General features: G+C 58.0%; 1 protein-coding gene across 1 annotated transcript; it reads right to left on the bottom strand.

The window, feature by feature from the left end:
- Nucleotides 1–236: 236 nt before the first annotated feature.
- Nucleotides 237–14,055, bottom strand: FAM166C (family with sequence similarity 166 member C). Its single transcript, XM_032592786.1, has 5 exons — nucleotides 13,982–14,055; nucleotides 4,504–4,575; nucleotides 2,902–3,175; nucleotides 1,573–1,685; nucleotides 237–426 (listed from the first exon to the last, which is right to left on the bottom strand). Exons 1-5 carry the CDS (start codon nucleotides 14,053–14,055, stop codon nucleotides 282–284), a joined length of 678 nt encoding a protein of 225 aa, XP_032448677.1. The 3' UTR covers nucleotides 237–281.
- Nucleotides 14,056–14,972: the final 917 nt, after the last annotated feature.

Consider the following 14,972-nt stretch of genomic DNA (forward strand, 5'->3'; position numbering starts at 1 on the left):
CCACCAAGACTCGGGAGCCCTATAGTCCTTGGTTCTACCTGCCCCCACCTCAGAGGAGGGCTGCGTGGGCCCAGTGGGTCAGTGGACGCTGCTTCCTACTGGCTTGAACCCCTGCACTGAGCTTTTGACAGCCCTTAAGACTCGGTGTTGGGTGGGACCCTTGGGCGCTGTCCCGCAATGGCCAAACGTTCCTGGAGGCCAGAGGCGAAGACCACGGGTTTGGACGTGGCTAAAGATTTTATTCCGAAAGGCCGACCTGGTCAGGGCCAGGCTCTCCAGCATCACGCTCTGAACTCAAAGTAGCAGTCTCTCCTCTGCCGCTCGTGGGGGGTGACCCTCTTCCCCGAGGGGAACCTCTGGTAGGTCTTCAAGTTCTCGGGAGATACTCTTAAAAGGTGCCACTTCTTCTCTGGGCTCAGAGGAGGACTGGGGGAGGACGGAGACAGGGTTATGCAGCGTTCCAGAAAGGCTGTGCCCACCCACAGCCCCGTGTGCCCAATTTTCTAGCCCACCCTGAGCTGACTGCTCATCAGCTCAAACGTCTTGAAAGTCACCCTGCAGTCGAGATCAGAATAATTTGCATTTGCACAATGGCGCAGCGGTAAAGAGGGAGAACGTGGGTGTCAGACAGACCTGGGAGAGATTCCGGCTCAACTCCCGCTGGAAGGGCACACGGATAAAATGGACCAGTGTTGGTACCTCCCATCCCTGTTAGCTTTGTTTTGAGGACTCAATGAGGTAATGCGTATAATGCTGGACGTATAATGCTGGACGTATAATGCTGGCGTATAATGCGTATAATGCTGGACGAGGAACAGATACGCAACAAATGTTATGAGAAATGATGGCGATGGTCAGCAAGTAGTTGGAAACCCAAGATCTTTCCACTGACCTCTTGACCCCTCCTTCCCCACACAACACCTTGGAAGCACAGACTTCCGATTCCCGTGCCTTGGTGACAGGAGGGACAGCAAGGGAACCATGTGCCTGGATTATCTCAAAGGGCAGAGCTGGCCTTCCCTGGGGAAAGCAGCTCTCTCAGATAAAAGGAGATCCAAGCAGTGGGGAACTTTCATATTTTGTTAGATGGACAGTTGGACTTTGAAAGATATTCTGAGGTCCCAAGGAGAACGTTTTCCGAGTCTGGTCGGGACTGGGGGGACGCATTTCCCGCTCTTGTAGTGCCCTCTGTGTCCACCAGAGGGCAGCAGTTCCTTGCTACTCAGAAGCAGCGGTGCCCACGTTTGGACGAGTGTAGCTGCAAGGCTGACGCTGCAGGGGGGAGAAGCCTGCAAGGTTCAGGCCAGCCAAGATGACAGGTTTGCTCCCAAACTCCCCGTGCATCTGGCCAGGAAAGCACTCTTTCAGATTCTGCTCATTCTGCTCATCCCTCTGAGGCTGCCCTTAACCTTGACCCCCTTGCTGTGTGACTGTCACCCTCTGCACCGTAGGCTCCTTAGGGTGAGGTCTTCACTCATTTCTCGGCGTGAGTGGCTGTGTGCCTGGCTGGAAGCAGGTGCCCCATGGACATGTGTTTGTAGCATGCGTGAAGGGGGGAGGGCAGGCACTCACAGGTCGGTGGGGAGGGGGTATCGTTCCCACTCCTTCACAGGCAGCACGAAGTAGGGCACCTGGGGCACCATGCCCGTCTTGTCTAGATAGTACTTCCTATGCTGCTGCACCATCTACGGCTCGACCCAAAGAAGAGATGACAGGTTGTCAGTGTGCAGGAGTGACCTGGGGCACCCGCAGTTCCTGCCTGCCTATACCTGGGCAGGGGGTGGGGCCATCTCCCTTAACGCCCCTGTTGGAGGCCCCAGCCGGGTGTCCTCTCTGAGACCAGCTCCCATCTGTCTAATGGCGATGATGGCTCGCCCCACCCCAGCTTTGCTACGGAGAGTAATGAGGCGAGCGACCAGCGGAGGTCAAGGGTGTGAATCCTGGTTCAGCAGGTGGCACAGGTAAGCTCCGTGTGTTTGTTTCTCCCTTTCCCGCCCCCCTGGACTGGGGGTGCTATGCGTGAGAGCCATGAGGGAAAGCAAAGCCCCCCCCCCCCCATGCCCATTGACACGGTCCCCACAGCCCCTTGGAGTCTGACAGCATTGACCTGGTCCTCTCCTTGAGGACCTGCCTTCTCATGCAGTTCTCTGCCCTGAGGACCAGGGGCACCTGCGTCTTTGAAATCGGGCTGGAGGCATGTTTGCAAGAGAAGTGAGGGAGAGACCAGGGTTTCTAGGGACACGGCAGAGAATGAGCCCTGGCCCCCAGTGAGGTGGGCGAGCACCCAGGTGCCTGTGATCCACCAGGACACGTCTGCACCAGGCCCAGGGGAGGCCGTAAGAGCCCGAGGGGCAGGACAAGGACATCGGGGTGTGGGCAGTTAGGTTCCGGTCTGGGGCTGAGGTTGACTTGGGGTACGGCTTCAGAGGGGCTGCTAAGCAAGGAGGTGTCAGGTGGGCACCAGGACCCGGGTACAATCGAGACTAGACCTGGGGCTAGAACCAGGGTCGGGGGCTTAGTGGCCCTGTGTGTGAGTGGTGGGGGGCGGGGTTCATCTTGTAGGTGGATCTTTGATGTTTTACTCTAGTAGGAAGTAAGCGAGGGTCCACGGGGTCATGGGGCAGAGGTGAGGGTAGGAACACTTCCCTGGGGGTGAGAACACCTCCCTGGGGGTGGGCTGGGGCAAGAGCCCCAGGAGTCCCTGGGGTGGGGGGTCATCTGGGAAGCAGTCTAGGCCCTGTCCCCGACGCTCCCAGCCAAACTCACTAGGTTCCCTGCTGGCTCAGGGGCTCGGAGAAAGCAAACAAAGTCCCTCTTGGAGGGTGACGGGGATCACTCCAAGCCCCTCCCCCCACCGCCCGGGTTGCTGGGGGGACAGCAGCCGGGCCCAGGTCAACCCACCTGGTAGAAGCCGGTGAGGTGGGCGGAGCGGCCACTGTCCAGGTTGAAGCGGGTGTAGCTGGGGGTGTGCAGCCAGCGGTCCCGGGTGTGGGAGCGCTTACTCAGCACGAGGTTGGGGTCTGAGGAGAAGAGGGTGGGGAAGTGGCCGCCTTTGCTGAAGACAGTACGGCTCTTCTCCAGGGCTGCGTGGCGGTGGTCCTGGAAATACTTGAGGGTGGCGGTGCCGTAGGGGGAGCCAAAGGAGAAGGCCACGCCGGGAACATGGCCTTGGTACCTGCGATGGCCACGGGGTGGGGGTGGGGGGCAGGTCAGTGCACGGTTCCGAGGCCCGTTCCAAGACAGGCCCATAAAGCCCGGGGCGGGGGTGGCGGCAGGCCCCGTGGGTCGCTTCTGGGCCTTGAGAGGCTTCCCTCGGATGCACTGCCCAGCTCGGGGCTCCGGGGAAGGGCGAGCGAAGGAGAATCTGGGCCTCTCCTTCCCGACAGAGGCTGGTCACCCCTCCGGACCAGGGGCTCCCGCAGGGGCCAGAGCACCGGGGCCCCGTCCTGAGCCCTCGGCAGGGCCGCGGGCACATCACTCTCCATATACTCAGGGTTTGGCCCGAAGATGGGGAGGTGTCCTGCCACTATCTCATCAGGGGTAGGGAGGATCTAAGAGGTTGGTGGGGACGCAGCAGTGACGTGTGACATCAGATCTGTGGTGGCCAAGGCCTGGGCTCACACGTGCAGCCTCGCCCCAGCTCAGCCACCTCACGAGGCACCACTCAGACGGCCTGCAAGGGGTCCCGTCGCCCTCTGCAGCCATGGAGGCCGGCGACAGGGACAGGGGACCGGCGGGCGGGGACGCTTGGAGACACAGAGGACACAAGCACACACAGTACGCTGAGGAGCCCTGGTCGGGTGAGACCGCCACAGAGAGCCAAAGACTTGTTTTGGCCGCGTGACGGCCGAAGGGCATGAGCGTCAGACTTTGTGCGAATGACGGAGAGTCATGCTTTTCCAGTCAGTCGCTTCTCACCCCCTAAAACCTCACCCTGGCCCCACGGTGCCAGTGAAATGGCTTTTGACAGGGACACCTGGGTGGCTCAGTCAGTTGAGCGCTCCACTCTTGGTTTCAGCTCAGGTCATGATCTCACGGTTCGTGGGTTCAAGCCCCACGTTGGGCTCTGTACCGACAGTGCAGGGCCTACTTGGGATTCTCTCTCTCTCTCCCTCTCTCTCTGACCCTGCCCTGCTCTCTCTCTCTCTCAAAAAAAAAAAAAAAAAGAAAAGAAAAGAAATGGCTCTTGACAAGGGCGCCAGGGGTCTCCCACAGCATTGGACATTGCCGACCTCTGCGGTCTTGAAACGCCGCTCCTGGATTTTACGACACTGCTCTCTCCTTGTCTGCTGGCTTCACCCGCCTCTCTGACCGTTCCTTCTCAGTTTCCCCCGTGTGGTGCGCCTCTTCTGCTCTCTTTCTCCGGGGCCTGTCCTGCGCCCACACGGTCCCCTGGGTGATGGAATCCAGGGCCTTAACCTTCCCCTTGTGTGGATGACCCTGGTCTACATCTCCAGCCCCGAAGCCCCGTCAGACTCCTGCACACGGCCGCACACTACGCACCCCTTGCGGGTGTCCTGGGCTTTACCCGCACCCCCGCCTCCAACCTCCAGTCCCATCTTGGTGACGGGCACTCTGCGGGTGGCCAAGTCAAGCTTCACCCGTCACGTGCAATTAGTCCTCAAGCCCAGGGTTCCATCCCTGCCCTGGGCGTGGGCCACACGGCCTCTTAGCTGGGCTGCGGGCACAGGAGCCCCCCATCCTCCTAACTGCGCTCTTACCTCCCGCCCCTTCCCCCTACCTCCACCAGAGTGACCTTTCTGAAGCCAAGCCCTCAGCGTGGCATTCAAGGCTGTCCGCGAGCCGACTATGTCCCCCTCTCCAGCCTCACCGGCCTCCCTGCTCCCGGTTGTAAAGAACCATTTGCATGTTCTTTCTCCCACCGCCCGCCTGCATTTCTCCCCTGGGTTTCTGCCCTGGGCCCCCGGCCCCCGGATGCTTGCCCCCCCAGGACTAAAGACCTGCCCTGTCACTTTGAAGATCCTTTCCTTGCCGCCTCTTCTAGGTCTAGGCGGTCCTGCTCTCCCTGCTGCACCGTGAGCCGTGCCTGCTCCCAATGGTCGTGTCTGTTGTCTTTGTCTCCGTCACTAGACTCCTGGGAGCCTCTCGGGCACAGCTGGGTCATGTCTTCCTCACCTTCAGATCCCCAGTTTTCCGTACCAGGTCTGGCACACGGTCTGAGTCGGAAATGTTGAGGAAACAAACAAAAAGATGAGTGGGTACGCGCCTAGGGCGCCAGTGACGTTTGCGGCCGGACCTACTCACACAAACGCCGGAAGACCAGGCTGCAGGGACCCCGGCACCTGTCCTGAGGCCTCCCTACTGTGGTGCTTGACGCGTCCCCTTCTCTCAGCCGAGTTCCCTTACCAGGGAAGCCCCAGGGGGTGCGGGGAGCCTGAGGGCCACTGCGACATTGCGGGCGTCCCCCTCTCACCAGGCCAAAGGGCACGGTGGCCTCTGGGGTCAGCGCTTCAGAATCACCTGTGCCGGCTGCTCAGGGCCCCCTTGGCCTCCTCCCCAGTAGAGTCAGATGGCATTGCATGGTTTCCTCCTCCTCGTCTTCAGGTGGGAGGCGAGAAAGCCAAGCACGGTGATTACCGACGGGGCTTCCGATCGCTCCCCACAGCAGGTGAAACAGAAGAAGAGCCCCTCCCGGGCCCCTGGCCCTACCGCCCCTCCACAGCGTGTCCCTTCCAGAGCCTCGCAGCATTTGAGGTTCCCCGGGCCCAAGCGGGGAGTGAGGGGAGAAGCCGTCCACCACACGCAGGCGTTTGTCTGGCCTCGCCCCTCCTGCCCTTGAGACCACGACCCCGGGGATCCCAGCCTTCTCCCTCCTGCCTCTGCCCTTCTGTCCTGGAAAGATGCTGGGGCTGGTGATGCCTGCAAGGTCACCTTGGCCACTTCTAGGACAGAGTCCTCCTCTCTGCCATGGTTTAGCCCCTCCTGGGTCTGGAGCCCCCCCTCCTGCCCCTCCCAAGGCCTCACGCGTCCAGTCGGCCCCTCCCGGTTTCTCTCGGTCTCTGCCCTCCCTCCTTGCCATCCGTAATCTCTCCTCTCTTGGCTTCTCCTCCTCTGCCTACCGAGACGCACGTTTCTGTGCATTTGTCCCAGGCTGCGACATCCTCCGGCGGACCCTGCGGCCTCACGTGTCCCCCTTCCTCTTCCTTTATCCCCGAATTTCTCTGTGGAAGGAACACTGTACCTTCTGCCTTTGTTTCCTCCTCCCCCATTCTTTCCTCGACCTCCCTCAGCCCGACTGCTGACCCACCGCTTAAACGTGAGCCTGTATTTTTTTCATCAAGGTAACACGAGACCATCCAATCGCCACCTCCAACATCCTCGGCTCACCCTCTCCCTACGGCACCTGCACTGAGGCAGAAACTCGTTTGCAAGAAACAGCACGCGAGCAGGCTGAACGGAGCTCCTGGGGGTTCTCCGTGCTGTGTATGAAACCTAATAAACATACAGGCTCCACAGCCGGGGGGTCACAGATAAGCAAGTAGGGAGCCGATTCTTCCTTCCCCGAGCCTCTGTCCCCCTACTCGCTTTGCCACCTGGGGGTGGAAGGACATGGGACTGGTGGGTTGAAGAGGGAAATGAGGCTTGTTGGAGACCACCCCGCCCTCCCCCTTTTCCTTGGAAGCAAGCAAGCCACGTGACTCCCCTGTGCCCTGTTTTGGGTGGCCACACGCTGCCCTTCAGGAGGAAAGCCTGTCCCAAGCCAGCCCCGCCTCCTCTTTCCGGGGCTCTCAGCTTTCCCTCTTAGGTCATCTTATTCCTCAGGGGGTTCGGGATGAAGGAGGAGAGAGGTGGGGGCCATCAGGTGCTGTCAACCCCCAACAAAAAGACAAGAAAGCAACAGAACGAAAACTAAAGAAAGGTGGCCCGCCACAGTCTGTAGGGACAAGAGCGTGACCCGAGAATATCAAACGGGCCACGCGGTCATTAGCCGTAAAGGCGGCGCCCGGGCCTTTCCCGGCATGAAAGGGCTCAGGAAATAAAGCAAAACCCATAGGCTCCTGCAAGCAGTGTGCAGGGACTAAATCCTGCCAAGGAAGAGAGGAGTCAAAAGAAAGGAATACCCAGAAATGTAGAAATTGTTAAAATGACTGGTTAGCTTCAAGTCTATTTTTTTTTTAATTTTTTTTTTTTAACGTTTATTTTACTTTTGAGACAGAGACAGAGCATGAACAGGGGAGGGTCAGAGAGAGAGGGAGACACAGAATCGGAAGCAGGCTCCAGGCTCTGAGCTATCAGCCCAGAGGCTGACGCGGGGCTCGAACTCACGGACCATGAGATCGTGACCTGGGCTGAAGTCGGACACTTAACCGACTGAGCCATCCAGGTGCCCCCTATTTAAGTACGGAACTAGAAATATCAGCCAGGTGAAGGCTGCTTGCAGAACAGAATGTAAATGTTATAAAACCTGTCAGAGGAAAAAATAATTTCCAACACAAAAATTGGGGGGTGGGGGTGGGTGGAGGGGCATCGACTTGCTAGGAATTTGTAAGGCAGAGTCAACCCGCGGCACCTAAAATTAAAACACGCCGTTGAAAAACATGCAACGCAGTGACTCTCGCCCCTGAATGGTTTTTATTCCCTCTCCCTCTCCCTACTTTAGAGGGATCTTTCACGAATTAATCTCTCTTGAGCTGAATTGGCATTTGTCTAAAGTCTGGCCATTCTTCCCATTTTATGTCCGTATCTTTCTCCTCAGTTGAGTTCTAGTAAGATTACATTTCATGATTTTCATTTTATTTTATTTTTTTATTTTATTTTATTTTATTTTTTAATTTTTTTTTCAACGTTTATTTATTTTGGGGACAGAGAGAGACAGAGCATGAACGGGGGAGGGGCAGAGAGAGAGGGAGACACAGAATCGGAAACAGGCTCCAGGCTCTGAGCCATCAGCCCAGAGCCTGACGCGGGGCTCGAACTCACGGACTGCGAGATCGTGACCTGGCTGAAGTCGGACGCTTAACCGACTGCGCCACCCAGGCGCCCCATGATTTTCATTTTAAAGTAGCAAATATGGCACGATCATATGTTTCTAGCATTGCTTTGTCTATCTTTCTGGCCGGCTGGCCAGCCAGCCAGCCTCTAGTCTCTTAGCTGAGTAGACACGCAAAGAGAAACTTGGAATGCCGTCCCCCCAAATGCTAACCCGGGTTAATTCCAGGCGTTTGGATTTGGGCTGGTTTGTTTCTTGACGCTTTGTACATGCATTTTTTTTTTAAGACAGTGGGATAGTGTTGGGAGTTACTTTACTGGGAAGCTACTGTGCCCTGCGTACTGGGGACGCAGAGGTCCACAGCTCAGCCTTTCTTCCTGCAGCCTACCCCCTCATTCCATTATTTACTGAGTTACACGGTGGGTGCACGAGCTGTGCTGGAGGTGGAGGGGCTGATGCTATTAAATGCAGGGAGGGAGGCCCGTTCCCGGGGTGGGGGCGGGGTAGGGATATTGGGGAACTCCACCAAGGGCCTTCCTTTGTGGTCAGGCTTTGAAGAGGGGTCAGTGTGGAGGGGAATCGCCTGGGAGCTGGCTCTCTTCCTCTGCTCATCTACTAGGTGCTTCTGGGTGCCCCAGAGTCCCCTTCTCTTCTGAGGGACCCTCTCCCTCTGGGAGAGCTCATTTATGTTAGACTTCTAACACCTCCCATACACCAGAGATGCCCGGATCTGTGTCTCTATGTTTCTTTTCTTTTCTTAATGTTTTTAAATTTATTTTTGAGAGAGAGAAATAGAGCGTGCGTGGGGGAGGGGCAGAGAGAGAGAGAGAGAGAGAGAGGGAGACGTAGAATCCGGAGCAGGCTCCAGGCTTTGAGCTGTCAGCACAGAGCCTGACGCAGGGCTCGAACCCACGAACCGTGAGATCATGACCTAAGCCAGAAACCAGGACTCACCCCATCCTCCCTTCTCCATCCCCCTCCGCACCCCTCCTCTCTCCCCAAGTCCCCAAGTGACGTTCCCCATAGCAGCCAGCCTCCCTCTTCGCTCACCGGGGTGGTCTTGAATCTCCGGGCCAGGCTCCCACACTGAAGTCTCACCCCTCTAGCCTGTTGTCCACGCTGCTGCCGGAGTGATCTTTCTCAAACACGTGTCACACCACCGTGGTCACCTCTCTCCCTTCTCACTTCCCCACAAGCGCCCAAGGTCCCGGAAGCATCACATCTCTGGGACTCACGTGCTGTCCGCACCTCTGAGGCTTTGCACACATTTCCTCTACCTGGGATGCCGTGTCCCGGGGGTGGGGGTGGGGGAGTTCCCTACCCACTCCCAGCACCAGGGCTCTCTGGCGCCTTCCCTAACCACACACCCTCTACCTAGACTGTGTGTCACATCCTTCGTGCACAGTCAGGTGCACACTCGTCCATCTCCTGTGCTAACCTGTGCTCTTTATCCTCGGCACCTACGTGGCACCTAACCCAGGACAAGTGCTCAATAAATGTCTGCGGGGGGAGGCGGAAGTCCAGAAACCCGGGGGCCACCACGTCCCCGAACACTGTTTTAAAGGGGCTTGGCTCTGATCTACAAAGCGCACGCAGTGTCCCACCCACAGGGGCCTTCGCGTTCGTACTTGGAAGAAAGGAGCCATAGACATGTGACGTGTTCCCGGGATTCTTGTCTTCACCACCCCCAGGCTCTCTGCTATACTCCTCCTCTGCTCCCTGCTTTTCCACCTTCTCTGAATGCCAAGATATTTGCGTCCCAGTACAATAGAAGCCGTCTCCTCCGCAATCCTCCTAAGGTTCTGCTTCCACTGGGGATCCTATTCAGAACCTGCCGCTCACGGAGGGGCACGGGTGTGTGCACAGAGGTGCACACGGTCACATTTCTTTAGTGCTCAGAGGGCACGCCTTGGCTAGCCAGGTCTGTGTCCCCTGGATGCACTTGCGTTTGTGTGCCTCGAGCAAGCCCCTGTGTGGTCCTATGGCAAAGCTTTCCCAAGGCCTGTTTTTGTTGGCCGTGGGGCTGGCTAAGGCAGAGAAAACAGAGGGGAATGAGTGACAGGTTTTGTAACAGGGCATCCAACAGTCCCCGTGGCACTGCCACACCTCCTCCTGGACCCCCTCATCTGCTGCCCGGCTCCTCACCCACCTGCACACAAGCTGGGAGACGGTGCTCAGCTGGGTCCCCAGCAGCCACCGTGGGTGCACACACCAGTGTGTGCGTGCGTGCGCGCGCGCGCGCGCGCGCGCGCGCGCGTGTGTGTGTCCCTGTGCGTACAGAGAGTGTACAGGGAGCAAAATGGCCCCATAGCTGACATTAAAATTAATTACCAGGAGCCATCAGAGATCCCATGAGCAGCCTTATTAACTAATTAACTTGCAACTATTCGGCACATCCTCATTCCGCTGGCGCTCTCCTCTCCTCGACACTTCCTGCTGAGTGCAGTTCCTTCAGATCCTTCCCCTGGGCAAAAACTTTCAAGGGCTCCCCATTGTCTATGAAATGAGGAAGGAACCAGCCAGGCACTCCAGGCCGGGCCTGACGCGGGCCTCCTGGAGGGGGGCCTTCCCAGCTTCTAAACCACATCCGTGTCCTTCCTACTCCCGCTCAGTAGGTCATCTGCAGCTCTGGAGGCAGAGCCGGCCAGCACCTGCACCCCTGCCTTCCCTCAGGCCATCCCCTCCATCCCCAAGAGGCTTCTCTCCTCCTCTCCCGACCTTGTGACCTCAGCCTCAAGGGCCATGTCCAATACCCTCTTTTCCGAGGAGCCACCCACAGACCTGCCTGTCCTCTCCATTGAACCGTCTGTGCCCTTTGTGACCCTCTTTATGTCCCACCTCACATTCTCGCTGTGTGCAATTACCTGGGCCTTTAGTGTAGTCTTCCTTTCTGGAATATAAACTACATGGGGGGGGGGGGGAGAGCAAGGAGTTCTATCTGCGTCCCTATCAGTCCTGGCACTCAGTAGCTGCTCTCCAAATATTTGTTGAAATGAACTGACAAACGGAGGCACATTTTTAAGGGCTGATGATTCTTCTGGAAAGAAGGAGGGGCCCTGTTATGAAGCTTCGGTCTCCAGGAGCACCTGACCCCCTGTTCTCAGAAAGGCTCCCCAGTTCCTTAGGGTTTCGTGAGAGGCTTCAGTGACCTATCTGGACACGCGGGGTCTCCTATGTCTCTTTGGCAGGTGGCCTTTGTTTGGTAGCCTGGGAAGCACCTGCCTGTCCCGGGGCCGCGCCTCCAGTGGCAGGGCTGGGGCTGAAATGGAAGGGGCTCCCCTCTCCCACCCGGAAGGTGAGGTCTCAGGCCTGAAGCAGCTGGCAGGAGGCAGTGGTGTGCTAGAGGTGGCCTGTCTTGGCTCATACTGGCTGACGAGAGCTGATGACTAAATTTCGAGGATTTTTGTCCGGGCTGTGGTTAAACAAGCCCGGCTTAAAAGTGAAATTATACAAAAATACAAGAAATTATATAAAGTCACAGTGAAAGAAATCACGTCGACGGCAAAGGCAATAAACACCCAATGCTCATCACCACCTAATCGTATCGCCGTGTTTCGCGGCCGTCTGCGTTCTTGGGGTTAGCTGTGCCTGTTGTGTCTGGAGGGCGGAATGACTGTGTGCGCTGTTTTGCGTCCCGCCCCGGCTCTGCAGTTGTGACACCATTTTGGCGGCTTGAAGTCAGCCGTGGTGGGGGTGTTGATGCCGCAGATAGTAGATGAGTGCTACAGATCACGACCCACCCTGTCTCCAGAGAGCTGGTTGTCAAACATTTACCAGCAGATCTATCGTACGGGGATCCTGGGGAAGTGGATACAGCCGCCTTTGTGGGACCGCCGTCCTGGAGGTAACGGCCACCCTCCTGATAGTGGAAGGCACTGACTTTAGGGTCCCGGAGCCCAGGCCAGCTCCGCGGCAGATATGGGCACAGGTGCCACTCCAGGCAAATGCAGGGAAGTCGGGGGCGGGGGAGGGGGGGGTTGCTGGTGAAAGTCCTGGCTGCTGGTGACAGCCCCTGGCGGAGTGGGGGGCATCGGGGGCAGTAGTAGCCTGGCCGTGAATGAACGCACGGTGGCAGGTCACGTGCTTGGACTAAGAGCCTGGTGAGGTGTGGTGGGAGGCGGAGACGGGGGGGGGGGGGGGGGGGGGGGGGGTGGATACCACTGAGGTCCGACCTGCTAGCAAGAGGCACAGAGCCCCACTGAGGCTGATCTCATCCCTTAAAAAGCCTCACAGTCCCAGGGACTCGGACCCGAGAATCCCCCGCTCACGGCGGGGGGGGGGGGGGGGGGGGCACACAGCCCAGACAGTGGCAAGGTGCCTGAGGGCTGTGCTGCCCAGAGCAAGGTGCCCAGACAGAGCACCCTGGCCAGCGAGCCTGAAGACCAGCATCCTGTCCCCCTTGGTACCGAGAATCAGTCCCTGAACACCGCAGGGATCTAACTAATGATAATAGACGGCAGTTGGAGGGATTCAGGAGAGCCGGGGTGCTGAGGTCACAAAGACACGGCTGGGTAGCTTGCTGAATGACCCGAGGCAAGCTGCTTATTTCTCATCTGGGATGTTGCAAAGGGTTTTTACAGAATGTTTGTAAAGAGCCCAGCACGGTGCCTGGCACGTAGTAGGTGCTCATTACCTGGGGGCTCCCAATGCCACCACAAGGCATCAGGGACCCGGTGCCAGGCCAGCTCTTCCAACGCCAGCCTGGGGCTCGTGCAAGTCCCCCTCTCCCCCGGCCCCAGACCTCAGTGACCACATCTGGAACAGAAGAGGGCTACATGATCTCCAAGGTCTTTACCACTGTGAATACTCCCTGCCTCTACGAATCAAACTGGTAAGGAGGATGATCGGAGCGTCAGAGGAGACTGGCTCTGCTTAAAATCCTGTGATTAGTGTTCGAAAAGGCACAAAAATAATAATTATCCAAGTGTGGTGGGGAATCTTGGATTCTTTCATTAAGTTAACAAAATTAGCAATGAGGTAGCATTTAGAAACATAAGTCCATTCATTCCTCACTGATGGGGATCTTTAGGGTGAGCATATGCCTTCCAGAAAGATCCATGCAGAGAAAGCCACAGACACAGGCTCGGCTATCCAAACTAGTCCAGTTCATGCTTGGAGCCTTCTTTATGATTCACTCATTACCACAATTTCTAGATCAATCACAGGACAAAGTGCTCAAGGGAACTGCAGACAAGCGGTGCGGCGACAGAAGCAACCTAGGATTGCTTCCGAAATATGCAACTTCCCCTGGCAGAGCAGGGGAACAGTTTGGGAGGGTTAAGTTTCCAACTGGGGACAGTGGGGAGCATCAGAAAAAAATATAATTGCGCGTAGAATGAAACCTCATGATGAACACCCAGAATGCGGTGTAAACACCACTCTCCAAGGCTGCAAAGATGGCTTTGAACTAAACCTTCTGTATCTACACCACCACGGGAACCCATCGAGGGCGGCCCCCTGCTTGTCTTCTCACAACCCCTGGCACCTCCCCAGCGCTCAACATGTCTTTACCAAAGGAATGTCCAAATGAAGCAATAACTACCTGGCCAGATTCTTGGAGCCCACCCAGGGCCCACCCGTCTTCTTCTCGCCTTCATCCGACGAACACTACTGTTGCCTGGATCCTAGGTGGGCTGGGGCGCGAAAGGCCAGCTCCCCTTCTCCGGTTCCTCACGTTGTCACTCCTGCCCAGGGGTCTCCAAACCCAGTTTACGAGGTGGCTCCCTCTCCTCCCCCTTCCCCGGGTCCCAGGCTGGGCATGCTCTGCGCTCGCTGGGGACTCACTTCCCAGGAAGAGGGACGCGGAGAGAGCCCCTGTCCGCGCCCAGCCGCCGCCTGCTCGGGGCACGCAATCCCTCCCGGGAAGGTCACCCAGCCAGGTGAACAACTGGAGCCCTGATTCTTTCAAACCCCAAAAGCGCAAGTGCGGAGTTTCCAGTTTCTAGCGAGAGGAGGGTTTTGCGGGGTGGGGGGTGGCGCTCCGACAGAATGGTTCAGGCAGGGGCGGGGCAGGGGGCGCGACGGCCTTACCCGGGCATGAGGCCGAGGGGCACGTAGGTGGCATTGAACTCGGTCAGTAGGGTGCCCGCGCTGCGGGAGGCCATGGTGGGTGCCTCGAGTGCGCAGTGAGCCCGGCGCCTGCCCCTCCCTGCCCGACGACGGTAAACAGCCCGGGGTCCCCTGGCAACCGCGTGCCTGGCAACGTGACCGTGACCTGGGCCAAGCCACCGCCCGCTGCATTGTTCCGGGGCCAGCCCCCTACTTGCTCTCCTGTGGGCCTCCAAGCTCAGCTTTCACGTCCGTGAATGGGCTCATCTCTGCGCTTCACCACCAGCAGGGGTGTGGTGCCGCTCAGACGCAGGATGGGGTGGAAACTCTGTGGACAGGCCCGGCCCCCATGCGCCCCCTGCAAGACTCGCTGACCTGGCCTGGAGCGTCCTCGCTTTGGAGACGGAGCAGAAAGCAGCAGCCCCACCGTGGCTGTGCTCCAGGAGCCCAAAGGGCTGCAGGGAGCCCAGGAGCCAGCAACCCCCTCACCCCCCCCCCACCCCCCCCACCCCCCCCCGTTCCTCAAGGGGAGTTGTCTTCATTAATCTCTCATCTCTCCCTGGGAACTTCCCTCTCACCTCGTCTTGCCCCTCAAACTACTCCACACGAGTGGTTTACAAGTAAGGGGCAAAAAGCAAATGGTGGAAAGGTCTGGGGGTGTGATTTCCACCTGTCCCGGGACCCAAGTTCAGTTGGCGTAATTGTGCCACAGAGCAAACTTGCCAAAGGCCCCGGTGAGGCTTTCTTGTAACAGTGCCCCCCTCCTGTAGCTGGTGCCCCCAGGTCCGGTTTCTCCAGCGTCCTCCTCCCGGCCGGAGTCTGTAACTGGGGCATGAGAGTGGTGACAGCCTCCAAGGCGACACGCTCTGCGACTTGGGGCCAGACCTGCCTCCCCAGCTCCCCGTGCAGCAGCCCTGATATCAGCAAGGACCCTCTGCGGCTTACCCTTGGCCTTCACGGTTCCATCCAATCC

This window comes from Lynx canadensis, chromosome A3, assembly GCF_007474595.2.
Source record: "Lynx canadensis isolate LIC74 chromosome A3, mLynCan4.pri.v2, whole genome shotgun sequence".
Classification (NCBI taxonomy): Eukaryota; Metazoa; Chordata; class Mammalia; order Carnivora; family Felidae; genus Lynx; species Lynx canadensis.